The 27,913-nt window shown below is 49.7% G+C and overlaps 1 protein-coding gene across 4 annotated transcripts; it reads right to left on the minus strand.

Moving 5' to 3' along the window:
* Window positions 1–2,056: 2,056 nt before the first annotated feature.
* On the minus strand, window positions 2,057–21,908 carry LOC119976661 (zinc finger protein 70-like). 4 transcript variants are annotated; one of them, XM_038817331.1, is made up of 5 exons: window positions 21,886–21,908; window positions 19,921–20,284; window positions 18,669–19,027; window positions 5,246–5,396; window positions 2,057–5,156 (listed from the first exon to the last, which is right to left on the minus strand). In XM_038817331.1, exons 2-5 carry the CDS (start codon window positions 20,231–20,233, stop codon window positions 4,462–4,464), a joined length of 1,518 nt encoding a protein of 505 aa, XP_038673259.1. In that variant the 5' UTR covers window positions 20,234–20,284; window positions 21,886–21,908; the 3' UTR covers window positions 2,057–4,461. The 4 variants fall into 4 exon arrangements, with proteins under 4 accessions (XP_038673259.1, XP_038673260.1, XP_038673257.1 ...); XM_038817332.1 differs by lacking the exon at window positions 21,886–21,908 and adding an exon at window positions 21,618–21,726; XM_038817329.1 differs by having other exon boundaries at window positions 2,058–5,156; window positions 19,921–20,582.
* Window positions 21,909–27,913: the final 6,005 nt, after the last annotated feature.

Genomic DNA, 27,913 nt, shown 5'->3' on the forward strand with positions numbered 1-27,913 from the left:
GCAGACCGGTGAGTCTCATGTCAGTGGTGGGGAAACTGATGGAGAAAATTCTGAAGGCGATCATAGATTTTGTTCAAGGAGGCCAATCAGCCCATCGAGTCTGCACTGGCCCTTGGAAAGAGCACCCACCTCCATGCTATCCTAGTAGCCCCATCCAACCTTTTTTGGACACTAAAGGCAATTTAGCATGACCAATCCACCTAACTTGCACATCTGTGGACTGTGGGAGGAAACCGGAGCACCCAGAGGAAACCCACGCAGACACAGGGTGAAAGTGCAGACTCCCCAAAGTCAGTGACCCAAGCCGGGAATCGAACCTGGGACCCTGGAGCTGCAAAGCAACTGTGATAACCACTGTACTGCCGTGCTGCTACACTTGGAGAGGCCACGTTTGATCAGAAATAGCATGGCTTTGTCAAAGGGAAGTCACACCAAACAAATGTGGTTGAATTTTTTGAGCATGTAACCAAGTATAGAGATGAGGATAGCGTAGTTGATGTAGTTTACATGGATTTCACAACACATTTGAAAAGGTCCTACATGGGAGACATATGAAGAGGACAAATGCACATGGGATACAGGGTGTTTTGATAAGATGGATTCATAAAAGGCTCAGCGGTAGGAGACAGAGGGTGATGATAAACGGCTGCTTTAGTGTCTGGAAGCCAGTGACCAGTGGCATACCACAGGAATTAGTGATGGACCCCCTAATGTTTGCCATTTATATAAATGACATAGATGTCTATGCGGGGGTTGGAACAGTAAGGTTGCGGATGTCGCAAAGATTGGTCGGGTGGTTAAAGTGAGGATGAGCAAGATGGGTTACAGGAAGATAGAGACGGGATGGTCAAATGGCCGGATAAGTGGCGGATGGAATTTAACCTTGAAAGGTTTGAGGTGATACACTTTGGAAGTAAACTATGAAAGATCTGTTACTGAGAAGTTACGAAGAACAAAGGGACCTGGCGTGTTTGTCTTAGATCTCCGAATTTAGAAGGGCAGGTTAATAGGGTGGTGAAAAAGGCATATAGGACACTCGCTTTTATCAGTCGAGGCACAGATACAAATGCGGGGAGGTTATGATGGAACTTTGGTGAGGCCACAGCCGAAGTGTGTGCAGTTCTGGTCGCCACATTATAGGAAGAATGTAACGGCAATGGAGGGGGTGCAGAGAAGATACACCAGAATGTTGCCTGGGATCGAACATTTAAGTAATAAAGAGAGGTTGGATAGGCTTGGGTTGTTATCTCTGGAGCAGAAAAGACTGAGGGGTAACCCGACTGAGGTGTACAAGATTGTGAGGGGTATGTATAGGGTGGATAGGGAGCAGCTGTTCCCTTAGTTGAAGGGTTAGTTATGAGGGGACACAAGTTCAAAGTGAGGGTTGGAAATTGGGGGGAGGTTGTGGGAAAACATTTTTACCCAGAGAGTGGTGACGGTCTGGAATGCACTGGTGGGTGGAGGGTGGTAGAGACGGGATGCCTCAGATCCTTTAAAAAGTACCTGGATTAATACTTATCATGCCATAATGTTCAAGGCTATGGGCCAAGTGCTGGCAAGTGGGATTAGGTGGGCAGGTCAGGGTCTTTCATGCGTCGGTGCAGACTCGATTGGCCGAACGGCTTCTTCTGCACTGTTGTATTCTTTGATTCTCTGTGATTCTGTGAATCACAACCACCTCAGCATCCCTTCCCCCAAAGCCCCTCCCCACAACCAAACCAAGAACCTACTCATTCCCCCCTCTTGAAAACCCACCACTTCACTCCCAACCAGCTAGCATCGTGGCTGGCCCGGACCCTCTGGCTACCCCATATCTCCCGAGTCTGCCCTTCAACCCCATCCCCCAAACATATGAGGAAACATAAAAGCTACTCCCCTATTTAGGCACTCTTCACTCCCCTCGTAATCTTCACCAATCCACCCACCCGATGTGCAACACTATGTAAAACCCCACTCGAAAGTTTAATGTCCTCACACTCCTCCCAGTCCATCATCTCTCAAAGTCCTTTGTCTCCTCTGGTGAGTCAAAATAAAACTCGATTCTGGTGCGTAATCCACATTCTTTTTTGAACAATATTTTATTAGGAGGTATTGTCAAATATATACAGAACAGAAACAACCAACAGCAACAGTTAACCATGCACAATTACCGCTATTCCCCCATATCATCCCCTTTTTTCACCCAAACCCCCAAAACCCAGACAGGACAAAAACCCATCCCCCCAACTGACGTGTTACTGTCCCCTATAGAAATCAAAACCTTGCGAAGAAACCCTTCTCCGCCCCTCTAATGACAAACTTGCTTTTTTTCTAGGTATTGAAACCCTGGAAAGTTGCTCACCCATGACCCTGCTTTCAGCTGCTCAGAGTCCTGCCAGCTCAACAAGATCTGCGTCCGGGCTTTCGGGTTGCAAAGACTACCGTGTTAGCCTCTCTCCCCACCTGTACTCCGGATCCTCCGACACCCCAAATATCGCCACCCACAGCCTCGGGGCCACCTCCACTTCCAAGATCATTGGCATTACATTTACAAACTTTTTCCAAAACCCCTCCAACTTTAGACATGTCCAAAACATAGGGACATGGTTCTGCCTCCTCGACCAATTCTCCAAACAGTCCACTTGCTCCCTCAGTTTCCATTGGCCCCTCCCACCACCACCTCCACTGAGGCGTAACCACTGCCTCCAGCGAGACCAACCCGTCCTCATGGTCCACAGCCGACTCTTCCACTTTTTGGAGCAACGCACTATATACCTCCAACCTCCACTCCATTCTCTCAATGGCTGTCCGATTTGGATCAGTTACCTTAGCCAGGTCTTCTGAGATCTCCTGCCTTTGCTGCCGGAACTTGACCGTCAAAAAACTGCACTTGCTCTTTTATAGTTACACTCCTTGTTTGATAGGGCTGACACATGCCCACCTGAAGGAGAATCCTTGGCTCTAACTGTTCCTGAAGTTTGAGCCAGCAAACACACCAGTGAGCAGGTAACAAGGACCAAACAATTCTGCCTCCAGCAGGAGCCACCAAATGTGCAACAACACACTAAATGGCCGCCACCGGATGTCACACTTAAATTCCTTCCAAGATGGGCAGCATGGTGGCACAGTGGTAGCATTGCTGCCTACGGCGCTGAGGACCTGGGTTCGAATCCCGGCCCTGGGTCACATTATCCTGCACATTCTCCCCGTGTCTGCGTGGGTTTCACCCCCACAACCCAAAGATGTGCAGGATAGGTAGAGTGGCCACGCTAAATTGCCCCTTAATTGGAAAAAATAATTGGGTACTCTAAATTTATAAAAATGAAAAAAAAATTCCTTCCAAGACGTTTCCTTCAATTGCATCATCCAGTCTTAAAAAAAGCACTGTAATTCATAGTCCCGGTTCAAAGTGCCCATCACCACTTGGAACGGTGAATCAAAATGATATGGGAGAACGGATGGTTGTAAAATGTGACATGCAACATTAATGCAATCTATGAAGCTTAATTCAAGAAAGTGGGTGAAAGGCAATCATTTTTAACACTCCAGTAATTTTGAGATAAAGACAGGAGGTTTTTGGAGCACGGTGGTGAAGCGGTTAGCACTGCTGCCTCAGAGGTTCCTGGGTTCAATCCCGGCCCAGGATCACTGTCCATGTGGAGTTTGCACATTCTCCCCATTTCTGCGTGAGTCTCACCCCCACAACCCAGAAAGATGTGCAGGACAGGTGAATTGGCCATGCTAAATTGCCCCTTAATTTGAAAAAAGGAACTGGTTACTCTAACTTTATTTTTTAAAAGGCAGGTTTAAATGTCTGGAAAGCTTTACAGCTCCTTTTGACAGTTCATCTTGAAACTTCTGACAATTGCTTTTGACAGATTTTTGAGTTCTCAGTTCCAATGAGTTAATACACTTTTCATGCACGTTCATTTCTGCTTTCAGTAATGTCAAAAAGAAGCTAATTCCCACAAAGATGTCTGGGACCATACTCTCTACAAAAGGATCCAAACAAACCCATGGATTTCAGACCTGCTCCTACTGGGTCTAATCTGCACAAGTTGGTTTTCAGACATCTCTCACTCAAAACCACATGAGTGGAGAAAGCTGCTTATTTCTATGGACAGTTGCCATTGCAAATCCCAACCAGCCCATTTCTGATACCACGAAAATGGGCAGTTCTGTGATCAGGGGGATTCTCACAGATTCGGGCATCTTCCACCATTGTTCTCACGATGGAGAGGCTCTCTGTAATGGAAAAAATCCAGACAGAAAAATATTCCTCAGAAGGGAAACATAATGGGGTCGAGAAGGTAGTGTTGGAGGGATAGACTCTAATGCCCTGACTCCCTCGTCCCCGTGACGTGACTTCTCTTGGACCAGAGACATGTCCAGCAGTAGATGGTCTCTGCACTGGGCTGCTGCTGGCCAGAAGGTGCAGGCGGTACAATCCGAGGCAGAATCTGCCTCATGTCATTCAAAGTTTCATTGCCGAAGTTGACACTGACTCTCATTCTGCTGCTGAAGAATCTCATTGTTTCTTTGTAGATGATGCTGAAGAATCTCATTGTCTCTTTGTAAATGATGCTGAAGAATCTCATTGTCTCTTTGTAGATGCTGCTGAAGAATTTCATTGTTTCTTTGTAGATGCTGCTGAAGAATCTCATTGTTTCTCTGAAGATTCTGGCGAACATCTGTTTTAAACTCAGTCAAAATTTGCTGGGGCAAGTTACAAGTGGCTTGATAACTCTCTGCACTTTCAACATGTTCCTGAAACAAGTTTTCAAGAGGTTTCAGATCAATTTCATTTTCTTCAACAGCAGAATAGGCCTGATGTTGTCCATGTACTTGTGGAGACGGTGGAGCTTCAGCTTTCAAAGCTGCAGGTTCCTCACCTCTGGAAGGTTCTGAGAGCCCTGCCTCTACCTCAGCAGCCTGATCATCACAGGCCTCCTCTTTCACACAAACATTAATATTTAACTTGAACTCACCAACACTACCATCCATATCAGACATCTTAGCCCCCTGACACTCCTCTCCCTCCTCCGCTGGAACTGCCATGCCACATTGCTGTGAGGTATTCACCTCCATCCTTTCCTCATCAGCCCTTTCAGGAATCTCGGACGCTGCTGTCAACTCTCCTCCATCACCATCAGACGTGCCCATGAACGCCTGTGTATCTTCAGAGGAAGAAAATCACAATTAATATCTTTCGTCATATAAATTAACTCTCCTCTTGATGGTTTAAACACTCAGCTGCTGACATCACCTTCGTTCATCCCCATTTCTGATCCACCATTGGTTATCGTGGGGTTGGAGAGGCCAAACAGCTTCCTCGTGAACTCCTCCTGTTCCGTCAGCTCCTTGATGTCCGGCACATGTTCTCCAGTCAACAAGTGCTCCTGGGCGTTTTTGGCCAGCTTTATCAGAAATGAAAATAAAAAATGAATCATGGTCCCGACTTTACTGTGCTGTCTTGTGACACATTTTCCGAGGCAGATTTCAGCCTGCACCCAGGGAACTTCTGATTAGAGTTCAATCTTACTCCAAAGTCAGAGCCATCTCCAAGGCAACTGCATCTTAAAACACCTCATAAAATCAGTAAAGAAACATAATGTGATCTTTCTGTATTTTCAACTCAAAATCTACGATTTAAAGTTTCAAAATTTAACATATGTATTTAATATTCAGATATAGACCTCTTGTCCATCACAGGGAAACATAGAACATGGCACAAAATTCCTACAGTGCAGAAGGTGGTTCTTTAGCCCATTAAGTCTGCACCGATCCTCTGAGACTTGTGCATTTATCCCAAGTGAAGTGTATTCAAGTGAGGAAGAAAGATTGTAAGTTGGGGGGGGGGGGGGGGGGGGGGGGGGGATTCATGGCTGAGCAAGGAAGTTAGAGATAACATAAAGACAAAAAGGCAGCCAAACTATATAGCAAAGGCCAGTGGAAAGCTTTTAAAGATCAACAAAGGGTTATTGAAAAAGTAATAAAAAGAGCAAAGGTAAATTATGAAATAAAACTAGCATGAAATATAAAAAAGGAAGACAAAAGCACCTATAAATGTTCAAAAGGGACGAGAAGTAGCTAAAGTGAATGTTGGTCCCTTGGCGCATGTGACTGGGCTGCTAATAGTGGGGAACAAAAGAAATGGCGGAGACACAAAATCAATATTCATGGTGGAGGACACTAGTACCATCTCAATAGTAACAGGTAATGCAAAGGTAATAGAAAAGGAGGCACATATAAAAAAATCATCATCGATAGGGAAAAAGAACTATTGGGATTGAAGGTGTTCAAGTCCTCAGGGCCTTATGGCCCATATCCTAGTCATAAAGGAAGTGGCAGCAGAGATAGTGGATCCATTGGTTATAGTAGCATTGTGGATAGCACAATTGCTTCACAGCTCCAGGGTCCCAGGTTCGATTCCGGCTTGGGTCACTGTCTGTGCGGAGTCTGCACATCCTCCCCATGTGTGTGTGGGTTTCCTCCGGGTGCTCCGGTTTCCTCCCACAGTCCAAAGATGTGCAGGTTAGGTGGATTGGCCATGATAAATTGCCTCTAATCTCCAAAATTGCCCTTAAGTGTTGGGTGGGGTTACTGGGTTATGGGGATAGGGTGGAGGTGTTGACCTTGGGTAGGGTGCTCTTTCCAAGAGCCGGTGCAGACTCGAATGGCCTCCTTCTGCACTGTAAATTCTATGATGAAAAAGTTACTTGGATGTGGAATAGGTTCCAGTGGATTGGAAAAATGCTAATCATGGAATCCCTACAGTGCAGGAGGCCATTCGGCCCATCCAGTCTGCACCGACCCTCTGAAAGTGTACTTCACCCAAGGTGACTCTCCCGCTCTACCCATTAACCCCTTAATCTAACTACATATCCTTTTGGACACTAAGGGGCAATTTAGCATCGCCAATCCACTTACCTGCACATCTTTGGATGTAACGCCCATATTCAAAAAGGGAGGGAGGCAGAGAGTAGGAAACTCTGGACCAGTTAGTTTCACATCTGTTGTTGGGAAGTGATTAGAATCTATTATTAAGCAATAACGTGGCATTTACAAAGTCAAAACGCAATTCATCAGTCAGCATGTTTTCATTCACCCGAGGATGGAGCAGTGCTCCGAAAGCTAGTGTTTGAAACAAACATGTTGGACTTTAACCTGGTGTTGTAAGACTTCTTACTGTTTTTATGAAAGGTAAATCATATTTGACTAATTTGCTAGAGTTCTTAGATGATGTAACAAGCCAAGTAGATAATGGACTATCTGTAGATGTAGTATATGTGAACTTCCAGAAGGCATTTGATAAGGTGTTGTACCAATGATTAATATACAAGGTTAAGATCACATGGGATTAGGGGTAATTTATGAGCTTGGATAGAAGACTGATACCCAATCTATGATACAATCTATATTAATGACTTGGATGTAGGAATCGACGGTACGAAAGCCAACTTTGCAGATGACACTAAAATAGTTGGGACAGTAAGTTGCAATGAGGAAATAAGAAATTTACAAATGGGGACAGATAGAATAGATGAATGGGCCAAATTTGGCAGGTGGAGTTTAATATGGATAAGAGTGAGGTTATCTATTTTGGTCAGGAAAATGGAAAGGTGAGGACTTCAGTTGGCGGCCATGGAGTGGGTGGTCACACATTTGGTGGCTCCTGCTCAAGGTGGATTTTTTTCGGTCCTTCCGCACCCAAATGTTGTGGTGTTTGAGGGCAAGGTGGAAGAATGCCTCGGAAGATAATACTCCTCTGGTGAGGTTGGTCTATTGATCGGCAGACGAGAAGTGCCACGTGAGAGAGCAGTTAAAGCCACAGAGGTTTACAGCTTGGAACAGGCCCTTTGATCCAACTTGTCCATGCCACCCAGTTTTTAACCACTAAGCTAGTCCAAATTGCCCACATTTGGCCCATGTCCCTCTATCTTACCATATAACTAAATGCTTTTAAAAGACAAAATACTACTGCCTCTACTACTGCTTCTGGCAGCTTGTTCCAGACACTCACCACCGTCTGTGTGAAAAGATTGCCCCTCTGGATCCTTTGGTATCTCTCCCCTCCCACCTTAAATCTATGCCCTCCAGGTTTTGATTCCCCTACCTTTGGGAAAAGATGTTGACTATCTACTTTATCTATGCCCCTCATTATTTTATAGACTGCTATAAGATCACCCCCAAGCCTCCTACGCTCCAGCAAAAAAAATCCAAGTCTATCTAGCCTCTGCTTATAACTCAAACCATCAAGCCCCGGTAGCATCCTAGTAAATCTTTTCTGCACTCTTTCTGTTTAATAATATCCTTTCTATAATAGGGTGACCAGAACAGTACACAGTATTCCAAGTGTGGCCTTACTAATGTCTTGTACAACAAAAGGTCCCAACTCCTGTATTCAATATTCAGACCTAGCATGCTGAATGCCTTCTTCACCACCCTGTCCACCTGTGACCCCACCTTAAAGGAGCTCTGAGCTTGTAGTCCTATATATCTTTGTTCTTAAAGTCTCCCGAACATCCTACCATTAACTGATTAGTTGGAGGTGGCGGAGGGTAAGGGGCTAGTGCTGCCCTTCCAGTGGTTGACGGAGCCGCAGCTGGTGGAGTTGCTGAATGGCAAATTTCAGCAGTAGAGGAAAGAGGCCTTAGAGGATTTGGCCAAGGTGGTGGAACCGCTTATGGTGCCATTGAATGGGTGGAGTAGAGGCAGGAGGCTCAGGGCCTGGTGATCCAGAAGGTGGAAGAGTCGGTGGTGGAGCTTGAGAATCGGCTGATGGTGAGGAGCAGTGAGAAAAGTCTGAGAGAGAGATTGGAGGACCTTGAGAACCGCTCCAGGAGGCAGAATCTGAGTATCGTTGGGATGCCTGAAGGCATTGAAGATGCGGCGGCTGCTAAGTTTGTGGCAAGCATGTTGGATAAGCTGATGGGGAGGGGGCCTTTGACCGGCTCCTCGAGGTGGATTGGGGCACAGGGCACTGAGGAGAAGGCTGCAGGTGAGGGAGCCGCCGAGGGCGATGGTGGTGAGGCTCCATCGGTTCTTGGATAAAGAGAAGATTCTAAGGTGGACAAGGCAGACCAAGAAATGCACCTGGGAGGGGCTTGAGCTGCAGGTTTACCAGGAACTTGGCCAGAGCTGGCCAAGCAGAGGGACGGGTATAATCGGATTAAGACTGCCCACTACAAGAATGGGGTGACATTCTGGGTTTTGTACCCTGTCCGCTTGTGGGTGACTCACCAAAAGGAATTTTATTGACTCGCCAGAGGAGGCAATGGACTTTATGAGGGACCATGGACTGGGAGGAGTGTGAGGACATTGAACTTTGGGGAGGAGTTCTGTGTAAATTATGGGGCATATTGGGTGGGTGGATTGGGGCAGATTACGACAGGGGAGTGTTGATAGTGAGTGTGCCCCTTGTTTCTCTTTGTTTGTTGGTTGTTGGGAGGCTTGGACTGGGAGGGTGAGGGGAAGTCAGAGGTCTTGGGCGGCGGTCACCATATTAGTTGGGTTGGCTAGTTAACGTGAGTGAAGTGGGGGATTGTCAGGAGGAAGATGTGGGGTGGGGGAATTGGCTGTGGGGGGTGTGTAGCTGACATGGGTATGGTTGGCGTGGCGCAGTTGGAAAGGGAGAAATGGCGACGGACATCTTGGGGCTGGTCAGGAGGGGCACATGACCTGGGCTTGGGAATGGTGTAAAAAGGCTGATTGACAGGGTGTGATGAAAGGTTACTGTACCGTTAACACCATGTAGGTGATGCCCCTTTAAGACCGGGTTTGGAACCCTGGGGAACTCCGCCTCCGCCCACCAGGGAGCCATATATAAGATGAAGCCCTGTAGGTGGCACTCAGTAAGCACAAGTCTCTGTAGCTGGCTAGTTCTCTGCTTATTAAAGCCTTCATTTACCATTTCACACTCTCGTGTCGTTATTGAGGGAACTACAATTTAATAAGCAGAAGAACATTAGGTTGGATGCCGCTCTCAAGCCAGAAAGGCTCAGCCTGGAAGCATGGACACCGTAGGCCAAATACATTTTTAAGTACTGGCTCCGCTGCTTCGAGGCCTACCTGGAATCCTCGGCAGCTCCCGTCGAAGGGGCTTGCAATCTGCGCCTACTCCACGCCCGGGTGAGCCATAAAATCTCCACCATGATCGACAAGGCAGCCACTTACGACGAGGGGATCGAGATCATGCGAAAGCTTTTCGTCAAACCCATAAATGAGGTACGTGCACGGCACCTGCTCTCTACCTGCCGGCAGCGCTCAGGGGAAACGCTGGACGAGTACGTGGAAAAGCTCACTGCACACGTCAGGCACTGCAACCATCAGGATGCGACGGGGGAAGTCCACATGAACCTGCACATCCGAGACACCTTCGTATCCGACATCTGTTCGACTTATATCAGACAGCGCATCCTCGAAAAAGGAGCTAAAGATCTTCAGGACACGGTAACGCTCGACACCTCACTGGAAGTGGTCCGCCACAACCTAGACACGTATCCCGCGGGCCCTGCGAGCCCCCCCTCGGACTTCCCCAGACTTGGCCACGCTACGGGCCTGCGCCGCGCAGCGACCCGCCCAGACCGGGGGCACACATGCTATTTCTGTGGGCAGGGCCAGCATCCACGCCAACTCTGCCCAGCCCGCTCCGCCATCTGCAGCGACTGCGGAAAGAAGGGGTATTTCGCGGGGGTCTGCCTGGCCAGGCCCAAGACCCAGAAACAAAAAGATCACCAGGCCCGAAAATCGAGCTCACAGGTCCGCTGGCCCCGCAATGCAGCTGCGCACCGGCCGGACAAGCCCCTTTCTGATGCGTCATCGGCCTCGTGCGAGTCATGGGGGAGGCCATCTTGGTGGTGCCCATCATCTAAACCCGACACGTGCGACCGACGGCGGTGGCCATTTTGTGAATCTGACTCGGCTGAAGACTCAGACTACCCGCAACTGGGAGCGTTCACCCTCGACCAATAGCGGCCAAAGCACTTGCGGAACTCCATGATGCAGGTCCAGATCAATGGGCGCGACACTCCCTGCCTCTTTGACTCCGGGAGCACGGAGAGCTTTGAAACGGTAAGGCGCTGCTCCTTGCACACCTATCCTGCTTCCCAAACCATAGCCCTCGCCTCCGGGTCCCACTCGGTCCAAATCGAAGGGTATTGCATTGCGAATCTCGCAATCCAGGGCGCCGAATACGCTTGTTTCAAGCTCTATATCCTCCCTCACCTCTGCGCCCCCCTGCTGCTCGGTCTGGATTTCCAATGCAGCCACCGAAGCCTGACCCTGACGTTCGGCGGACCCTTGCCCCTCCCTCACGGTATGCTGCCTTGCAACACTCAAAATTGCACCCCCCTCACTATTCGTGAACCTCCCCCCCACTGTAAGCCATTGCCACCAGGAGCCGGCGGTACAATGTCCAAGATATGACTTTTATCAAGTCAGAGGTCCAGCGTTTACAGAAGGAGGAGGTCATCGAGACTAGGAACAGCCCCTGGAGAGCACAAGTGGTGGTAGTACGGTCCGGGGAAAAGAAACAGATGGTCGTGGACTACAGCCAGACCATTAACCACCACGCAGCTCGATGCATAACCTCTTTCCCGCAGAGCAGAGATGGTCAATCGGATCGCTCAATACCGCGTATTCTCCACTGTTGACCTAAAATCCGCCTACCACCAGCTCCCGATCTGACCGGAAGACCGCCTCTATATTGCTTTTGAAGCAGCCGGCCAGCTTTTTAGCTCACTGGGCTAAATCACTGGCTTTTAAAGCAGAGCAAGCAGGGCAGCAGCACGGTTCGATTCCCGTACCAGCCTCCCCGGACAGGCGCTGGAATGTGGTGACTAGGGGCTTTTCATAGTAACTTCATTGAAGCCTACTCGTGACAATAAGCAATTTTCATTTCATTTTTCATTTTCATTTCATTCCTCAGGGTCCCCTTCGGCGTCACAAATGGGATTTCCATCTTCCAGAGGGTGATAGACCAAATGATGGACCAGTATGGCCTGCGGGCTACTTACCCGTACATTTCCCCTGACGGCTGAGGCCTGGTCGGCCTTCAGTCGCATCAAGGTCAACATCATCAAGGCCGCTATGCACGCGGTGGACGAAACCATCCCTTTCCAGGTAGAGAGCGATGTGTCAGACATCGCCCTGGCTGCTACCCTCAACCAGGCAGGCATGCCAGTAGTATTCTTCTCCCAGACCCTCACCGCCTCCGAGATTCGGCGCTGCAGTCGAAAAGGAGGCACAAGCCATTGTGGTGGCTGTGCGGCACTGGAGGCACTACCGAGCTGGCAGGAGGTTCACCCTCGTTACCGAGCAACGGTCATGTTTGATAACGCACAACAGGGCAAAATAAAAAATGATATAATCTTGAGGTGGAGAATCGAACTCTCCACCTACGCGTACGATGTTAAGTATCCAGGGGAGCTCAACGAGCCCCCAGATGCCCTGTCCCGCAGCACATGCAGCAACGCGCAGGAGGATCGCCTGCCGGCTATCCATGATGACCTCTGTCACCCGGGGGTTACCCGGCTCGTCCACTTTATCAAGTCCCGCAACCTACCTTACTCCACCAAGGAGGTCAAGGCCATGACCAGGGCTTGCCAGATCTGCGCGGAGTGCAAACCGTACTTCTACCGGCCAGACAAGGCTCACCTTGTACAGGCCTTGGGGCCCTTTGAGCGACTAACCGTGGACTTCAAAGGCCCCCTCCCATCCACCAACCGCAATACCTACTTCCTAACCGTCATCGACGAGTTCTCGCGCTTCCCATTCGCCGTTCCCTGTCCCGCCATGACCTCGGCCACCGCAATAAAGGTACTGGATAACATCTTCACCCTGTTTGGTTTCCCCGCTTATATCCACAGCGACCGGGGTCAGGAGCGATGAGCTGCGTCAGTATCTGCTCAGCAAGGGCATCGCCTCGAGCAGAACGACCAGTTATAACCCGCGGGGAAGCGGGCAGGTGGAGAGGGGGAATGCGACAATTTGGAAGGCTGTCCTTCTGGCCCTATGGTCGAGAAATCTCCTACCCGCTGGCAGGAGGTCCTTGCCGATGCCCTCCCCTCCATTAGGTCGCTCCTCTGCACGGCCACGAATGAGACCCCTCACAATTGCTTGTTTGTCTTCCCTAGCAAGTCCACCTCTGGGGTCTCGCTTCCACCTTGGTTGACGACTCCGGGACCTGTTCTTCTCCAGAGGCACGCGAGGATTGCCGCTCAGGGCATTGAGGGGCTGGAAAGGGATTGAGTGCGGGGGGAGGGGGTGAAGGTCCAGAGGGTCCAACCACTACATGCGAACCCTCGATACGCCTATGTCGTGCACCTCGACGGAAGGCAAGTCACGGTTTCCCTCCGGGATCTGGCAGCCGCCCCCCCCCCCCCCCCTCACGGTTCCCCTAACGGATCTGGCACCCGCTGGTTTCCCCACTGATGCCCCCCCACTTGGCCCCACACCGCCGGTAGACATCGACCGCACCTCCCCTTCCCCCCCAGCGCCTCCCCCTCCACACTCCCCGCTGGCGCCAGCACTGCTAACCCCAGTCCCAGCTATTCCCCCTGCCGCCCAACCCTGACCCGGACGAAAGCTCCGTCCACCGTGCTCCCGGATGTACCCTCACCAAAGACGTCCGTATGCACCCCACCACCGCCCGAGCTGAGAAGGTCGATGAGGACGATCAGGCCGTCGTAAAGAACAGACATGTAATTCCACTTCACTCCCGACGGACTTTGTGTTTTTTTTTAATAACAGGAGGTGAATGTGATGAATGGTTACTGTACCCTTAACACCATGTAGGTGATGCCCCTTTAAGAACGGGTTTGGAACCCAGGGGGACTCCGCCTCCGGCCACCAGGGAGCCGTATACAGTATAAGGTGACGCCCTGTAAGCAGCACTAAGTCAGCACATATCTCTGTAGCTGGCTAGTTCTCTGCTTATTAAAGCCTTCATTTACCATTCCGCACTCTTGTGTTGTTATTGAGGGTACTACACGAGGGAGGGGACCGTGACGGAGCACCTTGACCAGGTTGGTCACGTGGAACGTGCAAGGGTTGAATGGCCAGTTAAATGGTCTCATATTTTCGCGCACTTCAGCAGCTTGAAGGCGGACATTATATTCCTGTTCGGGGACGGGGAAAATGCGAGTAGTATGCCCTACTTCGGCCCAATCCCTCGCCCTGTTGCCATAATCCCACCTAACCTTTTATATTCTTTAAATTTAGTACCCAATTATTTTTGTCCAATTAAGGAACAATTCAGCATTGTTCAACTAACCTGCACATCTTTAGGTTGTGGGGGTGAATTCCATGCAGACACGGGGACAATGTGCAAACTCCATACAGCCAGTTGAGGAAATGAACAGAAAGGCATAATGGGTAGTTAGGCCAAGTTAGGAGTAAAATTTTACTGTAGTAGATTAAGGAGTTAGGTTAGTGGACTTTTAAACATCAACTGGGATTCAAGGCAGGAAGAGGGGGATGGGCAATCACTAGGACCATTTCTTTGTTGCCAGGGATACTGGGAAAAGGGGCCTCAGGCCAGGTTAAGGAATGTGAGGAAAGCCTATGGGAGCTTTGCATTTGCACTGTTGCCTTATTTGGTCGTATGTATGTGAAACTTGATGCAACTTGAATGTATATGAAATGAGATGTTTTTTCCCTTTGTCTGCACTCTGGCTGTTGAAGATTCAGGACTCTGGGATTGTGTCCTGCTCTCCCAATAGAGTGAGTCACCCCAGCTAGCTGGTTAAAATAAACAATAATTGATACTTGCAAATCCGTCTCAAAAGAATCAGGATTGACACAGTTATGATCGAACCCAGGTCCTCAGCGCCATAGGCTGCAGTGCTAACCACTGTGCCACCCAAACCCCACCTCACCTAGGGATACTAAGGGACAATTTAGCATGGCCAATCCACCTAACTTGCAATTCTTTAGACTGCGGGAGGAAACCGGAGCACTGAGAGGAAACCCACAGAGGGAGAACGTGCAAACTCCTCACAGTCACCAACGGCTAAAATCGAGCCCGGGTCCCTGGTGCTGCAAGGAAGCAGCACTAACCACTGTGCCACCCACGAGATTGATTCCAAAGATGATGGGTTTGTCTTATGAAGAGAGATTGAGCATATGAGGCCTATGCTCTTCCGGATTTAGAGATCTAATTGAGTTGAGTTATGCATGATAATAAAAGATATTGTAGGTGAAGAGCAGATGCTTCCTCTTGTGGGGCAGTCTGGAACGAGAGGTCATAGTTTTAGGACAGCTGATTTAAAACAGAGATTAGGATCAAAGTGTCGTGAATCTGTGGAACTCACTACCCCCAGAATGGTAGCACAGTGGTTAGCACTGTTGCCTCACAGCGCCTGGGTCCCAGGTTTGATTCCCGGCTTGGGTCACTGTCTGTGTGGAGTCTGCATTCTCCCTGTTTGGGTTTCCTCCTGTTGCTCCGTTTCCTACTACAAGTTCCGGAAGACGAGCTGTCAGGTAATTTGGACATTCTGAATTCTCCCTCTGTGTATCCAAACAGGCGACGAAATGTGGCAACTCGGGGATTTTCACAGTAACGTCATTGCAGTGTTAATGTAAGTCTACTCGTGACAATAATAAAGATGATTATTATTATTACATGGTGGATGCCAGGCATTGAGTAAATATCAGGAGATAGACACAGATTTTTAATTCGGAATGGGTTGAATGGTCACGGAGAATGAGCAGGTAAGTGGAGTCAAGGCTGAGAGGAGATCGGCCATGATCGTATTGAATGGCAGACTGGGCTCCAGGGGCTGAATTCCGTACTCCTGCGCCTAGGTCTTATGTTATATCAAACTAAGCTAGAGTCACAGACACTCGGTGGTTGTGGCAAGGACTAAACAACATAATGGGCTACAAAGCGAAGCCGAGCAGTATCTCTGGCAGCAGCGCACCCCTCCCCGATGAACTTAATGCATTCTATGCTCAGTTTGAGCAGGGAACCAACAATCCGCTGTTCCGAGTGCCCCAGCCGCCCATAATTCACCCACACCCACCATCACAGTTTCCGAAGTCAGATCAGCCTTCCTGAAAGTGAACCCACGGAAGGCGATGGGCCCGGACGGGATCCCTGGTCGTGCAGTCAGAGCGTGCGCCTACCAGCTGGCAGAGGTATTCACAGACAACTTTAACCTATCCCTACTCCACTCTGGAGGTCCCCACCTGCTTCAAGAAGACCACCATCATACCGGTACCAAAGAAGAACGAGGCAACATGCCTCAATGATTACCGCCCGGTGGCCCTGACGTCAGTTGTAATAAGTGCTTCGAGAGGCCGATCATGAAGCACATCACCTCCATACTCCCAGAACACCTTGACCCACTTCAATTCGCATACCGTCGCAACCGGTCCACATCAGACGCCATTTCCCTGGCCCTACACTCATCCCTCGAGCATCTCAAAAACAAGGACTCCTACATCAGACTCCAATTTGTTGACTACAGCTCCGCCTTCAACACCATAATCCCAGCCAAGCTCATATCAAAGCTCCAAAACCTAGGACTTGGCTCTCCGCTCTGCAACTGGATCCTTGACTTTCTGACCAACAGACCACAGTCAGTAAGAATGAACACCAACACCTCCTTCACTATAGTCCTCAATACCGGTGCCCCGCAAGGCTGCGTACTTAGCCCCCTACTCCCTGTACACACACGACTGCGTGGCAAAACTTGGTTCCAACTCCATCTACAAGTTTGCTGACGATACGACCATAGTGGGCCGGATCTCGAATAATGATGAGTCCGAATACAGGAGGGAGATAGAGAACCTAGTGGAGTGGTGTAACGACAACAATCTCTCCCTCAATGCCAGCAAAACTAAAGAACTGGTCATCGACTTCAGGAAGCAAAGTACTGTACACACCCCTGTCAGCATCAACGGGGCCGAGGTGGAGATGGTTAGCAGTTTCAAATTCCTAGGGGTGCACATCACCAAAAATCTGTCCTGGTCCACTCATGTCGACGCTATCACCAAGAAAGCACAACAGCACCTATACTTCCTCAGGAAACTAAGGAAATTCGGCATGTCCACATTAACCCTTACCAACTTTTACAGATGCACTATAGAAAACATCCTATCGGGTTGCATCACAGCCTGGTATGGCAACTGCTCGGCCCAGGACCGCAAGGAACTTCAGAGAGTCGTGAATACCGCCCAGTCCATCACACGAACCTGCCTCGCATCCATGGACTCCATCTACACCTCCCGCTGCCAGGGGAAAGCGGGCAGCATAATCAAGGATCCCTCCCACCCGGCTTACTCACTTTTCCAACTTCTTCCATCGGGCAGGAGATTCAGAAGTCTGAGAACACGCACAAACAGACTCAAAAACAGCTTCTTCCCCACTGTCACCAGACTCCTAAATGACCCTCTTATTGACTGACCTCATTAACACTACACCCTGTATGCTTCAACCGATGCCAATGCTTATGTAGTTACATCGTATATCTTGTGTTGCCCTATGTGTTCTCATGTATTTTCTTGAATTTTGTTTAATTCCCTTTTCTTCCATGTACTGAATGATCTGTTGAGCTGCTTGCAGAAAAATACTTTTCACTGTACCTCGGTACACGTGACAATAAACAAATCCAATCCAATCCAATGAGCAGGAGCTTCTATCCATACTGATGACTTGTTTTGGTGATGTTTGGCAATCTAGGTCAAAGGTTAAATTGACCTTCTTGAAATGATTGGACTAATGGTGGGACAGACACTGCTGGGGGTAGTGAGTTCCACAGATTCACGACACTTTGAGAGAAGTAATTTCTCCTAATCTCTGTTTTAAATCAGCTGTCCTAAAACTATGACCTCTCGTTCCAGACTTCTCCACAAGAGGAAGCATCTGCTCTTCACCTACAATATCTTTTATTATCATGCATAACTCAATTAGATCTCTAAATCCGGAAGAGCATAGGCCTCATCTGCTCAATCTTCATAAGACAAACCCATCATCTTTGGAATCAATCTCGTGGGTGGCACAGTGGTTGCAGCACGGTAGCATTGTGGATAGCACAATTGCTTCACAGCTCCAGGGTCCCAGGTTCGATTCCGGCTTGGGTCACTGTCTGTGCGGAGTCTGCACATCCTCCCCGTGTGTGCGTGGGTTTCCTCCGGGAGCTCCGGTTTCCTCCCACAGTCCAAAGATGTGCAGGTTAGGTGGATTGGCCATGATAAATTGCCCTTTGTGTCCAAAATTGCCCTTAGTGTTGGGTGGGGTTACTGGGTTATGGGGATAGGGTGGAGATGTGGGCCTGGGTAGGGTGTTCTTTCCAAGAGCCAATGCCAACTCGATGGGCCGAATGGCCTCCTTCTGCACTGTAAATTCTATGGTGTGAGACAGACTGTGCGTTGGAAGGACAGCTTCCCTGTATGAATACTGGAGGGTAAACTACACAGACAACTCTTAGTGTAAGGGAGATGCACTGACCATGAGATTGATCTGTCGCACACCTCGCAAATTAGTGGTTTCTCACCAGTGTGTGCAGAGAGCTGATTCATCGGAGAACAATTTGTTACATACCATTATTAAAACATTATTACATGTGAATGTGTTGCTGTGTGCAGAGGGAAGGCGACTAAGGGAATGATTTATACATACCGTCCATGTAAATATGATGGTGTGCACAATAAGCCATTGAGTCCAAGAATAATTTATCACCTACCTTGCATCGGAAGGGTTTCTCCCCTGCGTGAGTGCGTTGGTGTTTACGGAGGGACGATGACAGTGCAAATGATTTGTCACACACCTCACACGTGAATGGTTTCTCCCCTGTGTGACGGTGTTGGTGTGTACGGAGTTGCGATGACCGTGTGAATGATTTGTCACACACCTCGCACGTAAATGGTTTCTCCCCTGCGTGACGGCGTTGGTGTTCACGGAGGTTCCATAACTGCGAGAATGATTTGTCACAGATATTGCATGGGAAGGGTTTCTCCCCTGTGTGAATCCTCTGGTGTGATAGAAGGATGTCTCTTCGACTGAAAGTCTTTCCACAAACATCACATGTGAAGGGTCTCTCCCCTGAGTGAAGACATTTGTGTTCATTAGATAACGGAGCAGATTAAGGCCATTCAGTCCATCAGGTTTTCTCCGTCGTTCAATCATGACTGATATGTTTCTCATCCCCATTCTCCTGTCCAATCCCCTTAACCCCTGATTCCCTTATTAATCAAGAACCTATCTATCTATGTCACTTCAGAATCGTCACTTCAGTCTGGGCTGTGCCCTTGGATTCTAGTTTCTCCTACTAGTGAAAACATATTCTCCGCGTTCACTCTCTCTAGTCCCCTACATTTTCTGCAAGTTTCAATGACAGTACCCCCTCATTCTTCTAAACTCAATTGAGTACAGACCCAGAGTCCTCAAACGCTCCTCATACCAGCCTTTAATTCCCGGACTCATTCTTGTGAGCCTCCTCTGGAACCCTCCAAGTCCTGCACATTCTTTCTTATAGGGTCCAAAACTTCACAATATTCCAAAAGGGTTCCGGCCAGAATCATATAGAGCGTCAGCACGACATCCCCACTTTGTATTCCAACCCTCTAGAAATGAATGCTAACATTGCATTTGCTTTCCTAACTACCAACTGAACCTGCATGCTAACCTTAAGAGAATCCTGAATGAGAACTCCCAAGTCCCTTTCTGCTTCAGATTTCCAAAGACTTTCCCCATTTAGAAATGTCAATGCCTCTATTCTTCCTACCAAAGTGCATAACTCACATTTTTTCATATTAGATTCCATCTGCTACTGTTTTTGCCCAGTCATAGCTATTCAATCCTTCTGCAGCCTCCCAGTTCCTCAACACTACCTGTCCCTCTACATATCTTTGTATCATCTGCAAATTTAACAACAATGCCCTCAGTTCCTCTACGCTTTGATTTGTCACATACCTTGCATGTGAAGGTTTTCTTACCTGTGTGAATGCGTTGATGCAGACGGAGGTATGATGACCACGAGAATGATTTGTCACACACTTTGCACCTGAAGGGTCTCTCCCCTGTGTGAAGACGTTTGTGTTCACTGAGCCTTGATGATAGTGTGAATGATTTATCACACACCTCACACGTGAAGGGTTTCTCCCCTGAGTGAAGGCGTTGGTGTTCACTGAGCCGTGACGAGCGTGTGAATGATTTGTCACACACGTTACACATGAAGGGTTTCTCCTCTGTGTCAAGGTGCTGGTTTTGATGGAGGGCCGACGACTGTGAGAATGATTTGTCACACATCTCTTATGATCCTGTCCCCAACTCACAACTCAGTCTTGAACAGTGCCTCACCTGTAACGAGTCAGTGGTTCATGAGGCTCGATGAATGATTGAAGCTCTCATGTAGCCCACCTATACTTCTTCCCAACCTCACCCTGACCGATCGGCAACAGGTTCCACACCATTGACCAGTTGCAAATATGTCAAAGCTGACCCGACCGATTTCCAGAAGATGGTTTTACTGCCCAAACTTCTGTGTTGAGCAATACTGAGAAGGGACTGGATGTGCAGGTGTTCCTTAGGTGGTGGTCAAGATCTATCTGTGGAATGTATCCTCTCTGTATTTTCTAGTGTGGTCCGCTACAATCCTCTGTAAAACAGGAAAAGGAAAAATGATTTCCTCCATCTCTGTCTCTCCCTTTGATGAAGGACTGACTCCTCAGAGACTTTTTGTGCCAGTTTGCTATTCCCGTGTGTGTGTGTGTGTGTGTGTGGAGGGGGTCAGGTACAAGTCCTTTATTTTTCCTCACTTGACTGTCATACACCCTCTGTTTCCAGCAGGGACACTGGATAGTGATCAAGAGCAGAGGACGTGGCTACTTTCTTTCCTCCACCCAGGCCCTACCTTCCCAGATAGCATGAAGGCAACAGAAAAGACAGTCTGCCGCAGTGTAAAAGGCTCTCAATTCACCATGAGCTCGTGGTGTGTTGGCAGAGCCCAGTTTTACCTTTCATGCATGTGATTAATATAAAAACACAGGAGAAATGTTTGTTCAATCGAGATTTTGAAATTTCTCCCCTCGTTTTCCCAAATTATTTGAAGAAAACACACTGGACAGGAAATGCTGGAAGCTCAGGAAAATATTGCTTCAGTGTAGCTGATTGAAGGGTTCAGGTTTATCCTGGGAAATTGGATACACTGCACTCACTCAGACTGCACATCCCAAATTCAGCTCTCACACACACTGGGCAAAACTATCAAATTCGATTCCAGGCTTTTGAGAAAGGCAGGTAAAATCCTTATAGAACATAGAACAGTACAGCACAGAACAGGCCCTTCGGCCCTCAATGTTGTGCCGAGCCATGATCACCCTACTCAAACCCACGTATCCACCCTATACCCGTAACCCAACAACCCCTCCTTTAACCTTACTTTTATTAGGACACTACGGGCAATTTAGCATGGCCAATCCACCTAACCCGCACATCTTTGGACTGTGGGAGGAAACCAGAGCACCCGGAGGAAACCCACGCACACAGGGGGAGGATGTGCAGACTCCACACAGACAGTGACCCAGCCGGGAATCGAACCTGGGACCCTGGAGCTGTGAAGCATTTATGCTAACCACTATGCTACCCTGCTGCCCCTTAAAGGAGACACTTCAATAAATGTGTCTGTCCTCACCTTCTCATATTCAGCAATGACCCATCAACAAAACTCAGCTGGGTAAATCAGAAGGGTAATGCTTCCAATAAATACCCTCAATATCCAACACACAGCCAATCAAACAGCTCAGCACAAAGCACCGAGTAAACAGGTCTGTGAGCTGGATCTTCTCACACAGCATAAGGGGCATTTCCACAGCTGATTGTCCACAGGATAGTCAGACTGCCTGAACATTAGTGTGGATATTGTGCAATGTAATGATTGTAAATTCTGCTCCTTCACTCACCATCTGACTTGCTTTTGAGTCCCTATAGGAAGTGAAGCAGCTGTGGTAGAGGAAGAGGAGAGAATGGGCAGAGTGGGTGGGCTCTCTGATTGACGTCTCTCACAGCCAATCCAAATATTTCTGCAGTAAGAGGAGTTTCCTGAAGTTTGGGAAACTGACCCGTGAAACGGAGGCAACTTTGAGCAGCAGATCACTTGTCATTGTCCCATCTGAATTTTAAAAACTCACATTGCAGCTGCTGTCTCAGTTCCTGTGTAATAAGTTCACAGGGGCAGAAGTCCCATCACACATTATAAAGGCAGAGGGCACCACGGTTCCCACTCATTCTGGGTGCTGCCGCTCAGTGTAACAAGAACTCATCCAGCCCAGCACAGACTCACACCACGTGCGGAGAGAATCAACTGGTTGGGACAAGGCTTCGGTCTCCAGTTTAAGTTAGCATCATTTAGACCCACAGTCATCGTGTGTTAGTTAGTTAGAAGCGGTTAATAAAATTGAGTTGAACCTTCATCAGTGTTGGAAGTGTCTGTTCAACTCTCAAGTCAACTTCCATCAGTGTGGGATGTCCATTCAACCTTATGGATAATTTAATGGGTTTTGATTTCATCATCGTTACACAATTTAGTTGTTCCTCGTCGGAGGTTGGTGGGGCTTCTAGGGTTATCCCGGCCTACGTGACCTTCTAAAAGCTGATGGTTTTCGGCTTCTATTTGTTCTTTATGGCTCTGATCTCTGGCAACAACTGCAATATTTTGCTGGGCGAAAGGCTGCAGGGGGCTGCCGTTTGTCTGGACCTAATTTTCCCTTGCTTGGGAGGCCTTCTGCGTGTGGGCCTGGTTAACTTAGTATCCGAGTCGTTCCTGAGGGTGGCTATGCAGTTGCCTAACCCCCAGCAATAGTCCCTTAACTCAGTTTCACCGGTATGGGCTGATGCGACCATCAATTCATTCAGACATGAGTTGACGTAAACTGTGGCTTTAATCAGCTTACAACTGAGCCTGCCTGCGACTATGCTTAACTGAAGGCGGACTCGTACGACCGCAGCACTTATACTTCCTGCTGGGGGCGGAGCCCCGAACATGCTCCTCATCTCCCCTGTGGGCAGAGCCGCGCAACGGCTCACTGATGGAGCCCACAGGGACACAGTAATGTACAGTGTGAATTTATAGTGGTTACGCATTCAACCCCTGTTAAAAATCAAGTCCGGCGGGGGTGACGGGTCTATAAGTTCAGTCGGTCCGGCGCTTGAATCGTGCGTTGAGACCGACGGAGCACTGGAGTTGCAGCTGTTTCGGATAGCTGTGGACAGATGTTCGGTGCGAATCCGAGGGTGGACTCCGGGGGTGGTTCTTCCAGAGCTTTGTTCCTGGGGACCGGTGTGACGGGTGGAAGGGGGCACGGGAAGCAAGTAGGTGCAGGGGCATAGGGCGTGGTAGGTCGGGTGGGGTGTAGTGTGGGGGGTACGTCGGCGGTAGTGGTAGTGGTAGTAGTAGTAAATCCTGCAGGTGCCAGGTCCCGGATGGAAAACGGTGTCCTGTCGGCCATCGGGGTGTTCGACAAACACGTAGTGGGGGTTTGAGTGCAGGAGCAGGACCCCTTCTACCAGGGGGTCTGTTTTATGTGTCCGGACATGCTTCCGAAGGAGGACAGGGCCCAGTGTCCTCAACCAGGATGGAAGCGAGGCCCCCGTGGTAGTGCCCCGAGGGAAAACAAATAATCGATCGTGAGGAGTCTGGTTTGTGGCCGTACAAAGGAGGGACCTAATTGCATGGAGCGTGTCGGGGAGGACCTCCTACCAGTGGGAGGTCGGGAGATTCCAGGACCGTAGGGTCAGTAGGATGGTCTTCCAGGCCATCGCGTTCTCCCTCTCCACCTGCCCGTTCCCCCTGGGGTTATAGCTGGTAGTCCTGCTCGAGGCGATGCCCTTGCCGAGCAGGTACTGACGCAGTTCGTCGCTCATGAAGGACGAACCCCTGTCACTGTGGACGTAGCTGGGGAAACCGAACAGGGTGAAGACACTGTGCAGAGCTCTGATGACTGTATGGGAGGTCATATAGGGGACATGGGATGGCAAACGGAAAACGGGAGAATTCATCTATAATATTGAGAAAGTAGATGTCGCGGTTGGTCGAGGGAAGGGGCCCTTTGAAATCAATACTCAGTCGTTCAAACAGCCGGGATGCCTTTACCAGATGGGCCTTGTCTGGTCCATAGAAGTGTGGTTTACACTCCGCGCAGATCGGATAATTCCTGGTGACAGCTTTAACCTCCACGGTGGAGAAAGGCAGATTGCGGGCCTTGATGTAGTCGGCGAGCCGGGTGACCCCCGGGTGGCAGAGGTCATTGTGGATAGCCTGCCATTGGTCGTCTTGCGTGCAGGCGCATGTGCCGCAGGACAGGGTATCTGGGGCTCGTTGAGCTTCCCAGGACGATATACGATATAATTATAGGTGGAGAGTTTGATCCTCCACCGCAAGATTTTGTCATTCTTGATTTTGCCCCTCTGCGAGTTATCAAAATAAAGGCAACCGATCTCTGGTCGGTGATGAGGGTAAACCTCCTACCAGCGAGGTAGTGCCTCCAGTGCCGTACGACTTCCACAATGGCTTGGGCTTCCTTTTCGATTGAGGAGTATCGAAGTTCCGAAGCGGAGAGGGTTCGGGAAAGAATATTACTGGCCTACCTGCCTGGTTCAGGATGGCAGCAAGAGCGACCTCTGAGGCATCGCTCTCCACCTGGAATAGGATGGATACATCTACCGCCCACATGGTGACTTTGGCGATGTCCTCCTTGATGCAGTTGAAGGCCTGGCGAGCCTCGGCTGACAGTAGGAAGAGTGCAGCCTTAAATAGTGGGCGGGCTTTGTCCGTATACTGGGGGATCCACTGGGCGTAGTATGAGAAAAATCCAGGGCACTTCTTGAGGGCCCTGGAACAGTGAGGGAGAGGGAGTTGTAAGAGGGGGCGCATACAGTCAAGGTCGGGACCTAGGACCCCGTTTTCCACGACGTAGCCGAGGTTGGCTCGTCTGGTTGTGCGGAAAACGCATTTCTCCTTATTATATGTGAGGTTGAGTTTTTGGGTGGTTGGAGAAGTCGGTGGAAGTTGGCGTCGTGGTCCTGCTGGTCATGGCCGCAGATGGTGACGTTATCCAAGTACGGAAACGTGGCCTGCAGCCCGTAGTGGTCCACCATTCGGTCCATTGCTCGTTGGAACACCGAAACCCCATTAGTGATGCCAAAGGGAACCCAGAGGAAATGGAAAAGGCGGCCGTCTGCCTCGAACGCCGTGTAGTGGCGGTCCTCTGGGCGGATTGGGAGCTGGTAATATGCAGACTTCAGATCCACCGTGGAGAATATGCGGTACTGGGCGATCTGATTTACCATGTCTGCAATCCGGGGAGGGGGTACGCATCGAGGTGCGTGAACCGGTTAATGGTCTGGCTGTAATCAACCACCATCCAGAACTTTTCCCCGGTCTTGACGACCACCACCTGAGCTCTCCAGGGGCTATTACTGGCCTTTATGACTCCTTCACGTAAGAGACGCCGGACTTTGGATCTAATAAACACCCTGTCCTGCAGGCTATACCGCCTGCTGTGAGTGGCCATTGGTTTGCAGTTGGCGGTGAGATTAGCAAACAGTAGAGGGGGGTCGACTTTCAGAGTTGCTAGGCTGCATATAGTGAGTGGGGGAAGGGGTCCGGCGAAGCTGAGTGTTAGGCTCCTGAGGTTGCACAAGAAATCCAGTCCCAGGAGGAGGGGGGCGCAGAGGTCTGGGAGTACGTACAGTTGGAAGTTGGTGTAGTTGGCACCCTGTATTGTTAACGTCGCAATAGTGCGCCCTTGTATCTGGACGGAGTGCGACTCCGAGGCGAGGGAGATTGTTTGCTGTGTCGTAAATATCGGGAGCGAGCAGCGCCTTACTAGATCTGGATGAACGAAGCTCTCGGTTCTCCCGGAGTCGAAGAGGCACTGTGTCTCATATCCGTTGATCTGGACGGACATCATGGAGCTCTTGAGGTGCTTTGGCCACGACTGGTCCAAAGTGACTGCACTGAGCTGCGGGTAGTCGGTGGTGTGGTCGGCGGTGCTGGAGTGGCCCCGTGATGACTGTCTCCGGAGGTCGTAATCGTTGAGTGGCGTAGCGGGCGATGGCTAAGATGGCAGTCCCCGTTGATCGCACGTGGCGGGCGGCGAGGAAGATGGCATCCAAGATGGCTGCCCCATGCATCGCACATGGCGGGCGGCGAGGAAGATGGCGCCCAATATGGCGGCCCCCATGAATTGCACATGGCCGGCCGCGTGGGGACGGATTGCCAAGAAGACGGCCCCCATGAGTCGCACATGTTGTGCGGAGGCGGAGTCGACAGACACGCTGCCACATTGCGGGGTCTGCGGGCCTGTGAGTTGGAGGAGCGAGTGTTCGGGTTAGGGTTCGAGTTAGAGTTTTAGCTTTGGCCAGGCAGACCTTAACAAAGTGCCCTTTCCGCCCGCAGCTGCTGCAAGTCGCGTTGCGGGCCGGGCAGTGCTGCCGGGAGTGTTGGGGCTGGCCACAAAACTGGCACGATAGCCCTCTGTGGTGGGCGGGTGGCTGCGCGGCGCAGGCCTGTGGCAGTCTCTGGTCGGGGGTCCACGATGGGGTCGCGTGATCGCCCGGGAACGCATTTAAACTTTGGAAAGCGACCTCTGACGAGGTCGCTAGTTTTACCGTGTCCACCAGGTCCTGGGCCCCTTTTCTCGAGAAGACGCTGCCGCACATAATTGGATCGGACCCCTGCCACATACACGTCTCGGATGGCGAGTTACATGTGCTGGGAGGCTGTCATGGCCTGGAAGTTACATTCTTGTGCTAGAGCTTTAAGGTCACGCAGATAGTCTTCTAGCGACTCTGCAGGGCGCTAGCGGGGAGTTGTAAAGATGTGCCGCGCGTAAACGTCATTCACGGGCCGCACGTACAGGCGGTCGAGTATTGCGAGGGCCTCAGTATAAGAGTCAGTTACATCAAGCTGAGTTGAAATACGATGGCTCACCTGTGCGTGGAGAAGACTGAGTTTCTGTTCTTCTGTAACAGAGGAAGTAGTCAACGCAGCCAGTTAGGCCTTGAAGCACCGAAGCCAATGCAAAAAACTTTATTTTGCTTCTGCGGCCTGTGGATCGAGTTCCAGTCGGTCAAGTTTGAGGGCTGATTCCATTGTAGTTTTTAAGTCGATTAAATTGATGCGACCATCAATTCATTCAGAGACACGAGTTGAAGTAAACTGTGGCTTTAATAGGCTTACAACTGAGCCTGCCTGCGACTATACTGAACTGAGGGCGGACTCGTAGGACCGCAGCACTTATACTTCCTGCTGGGAGTGGAGCCAAGGGTGGAGCCCTGTACAAGCTCCTCATCTCCACCTGTGGGCAGAGCCGCGCAACGGCTCACAGATGGAGCCCACAGGGACACAGTAATGTACAGTGCGAATTTAGAGTGGTTACACATTCACCACATGGGCGTCTACCTCCATCGGAGTACCCTGTAACTCATGCAATCTGCTTACTGTTTTTCCTAAGGTCAAAGCCAGCTGCAAAGCTTGTTTGCAATCCAGCTCGGCCTCTGCTAACAGACGTTTCTGTATTGCTAAATTATTTATTCCACATACCATCCAGTCTCGGAGCATCTTATTTAGCACAGAGCCAAATTCGCAAGCCTCTTAGCCTTGTTAAAAAGTTTGTAACTGACTCCCCAGCAATACAGAAACGTCTGTCTCGGAATGCTGAATAAAACCGGTACCTTCGCAGGATCAGAGGTGGCATGGGGCCACAGTACTCTTTTACTAAGTCTGTTAATTCCTGGAAAGTTTTCGTGTCTGGTGCCCCTGGAAAAGTGAGACTGCGCATAATGGCAAAGCCTGCTGGCCCACAAGCGGTGAACAGAATGGATTGTTGCTTTTCATCAGAAATTATATCATTTTCTCTAAATAAGTACTTCATCCGCTCTGCATATTGGGCCCAGTCTTTCACTGCAGGGTCAAAAGAGTCCAACTTT

This window comes from Scyliorhinus canicula, chromosome 13 (assembly GCF_902713615.1).
Source record: "Scyliorhinus canicula chromosome 13, sScyCan1.1, whole genome shotgun sequence".
NCBI classification, from domain to species: Eukaryota; Metazoa; Chordata; class Chondrichthyes; order Carcharhiniformes; family Scyliorhinidae; genus Scyliorhinus; species Scyliorhinus canicula.

What these genes read in the sequence shown, in the direction of transcription:
- LOC119976661 (XM_038817331.1), bottom strand. Translation starts at nt 20,233, where the DNA reads ATGTGTGACAAATCATTCTCACAGTCGTCGGCCCTCCATCAAAACCAG. An exon ending in AGAAACCCTTCCGATGCAAG is followed by an intron (nt 5,397 to 18,668) that starts GTAGGTGATAAA and finishes TTTCTGATAAAG; the next exon opens with CTGGCCAAAAACGCCCAGGA. An exon ending in AGAAATGGGGATGAACGAAG is followed by an intron (nt 5,157 to 5,245) that starts GTGATGTCAGCA and finishes CTTCCTCTGAAG; the next exon opens with ATACACAGGCGTTCATGGGC.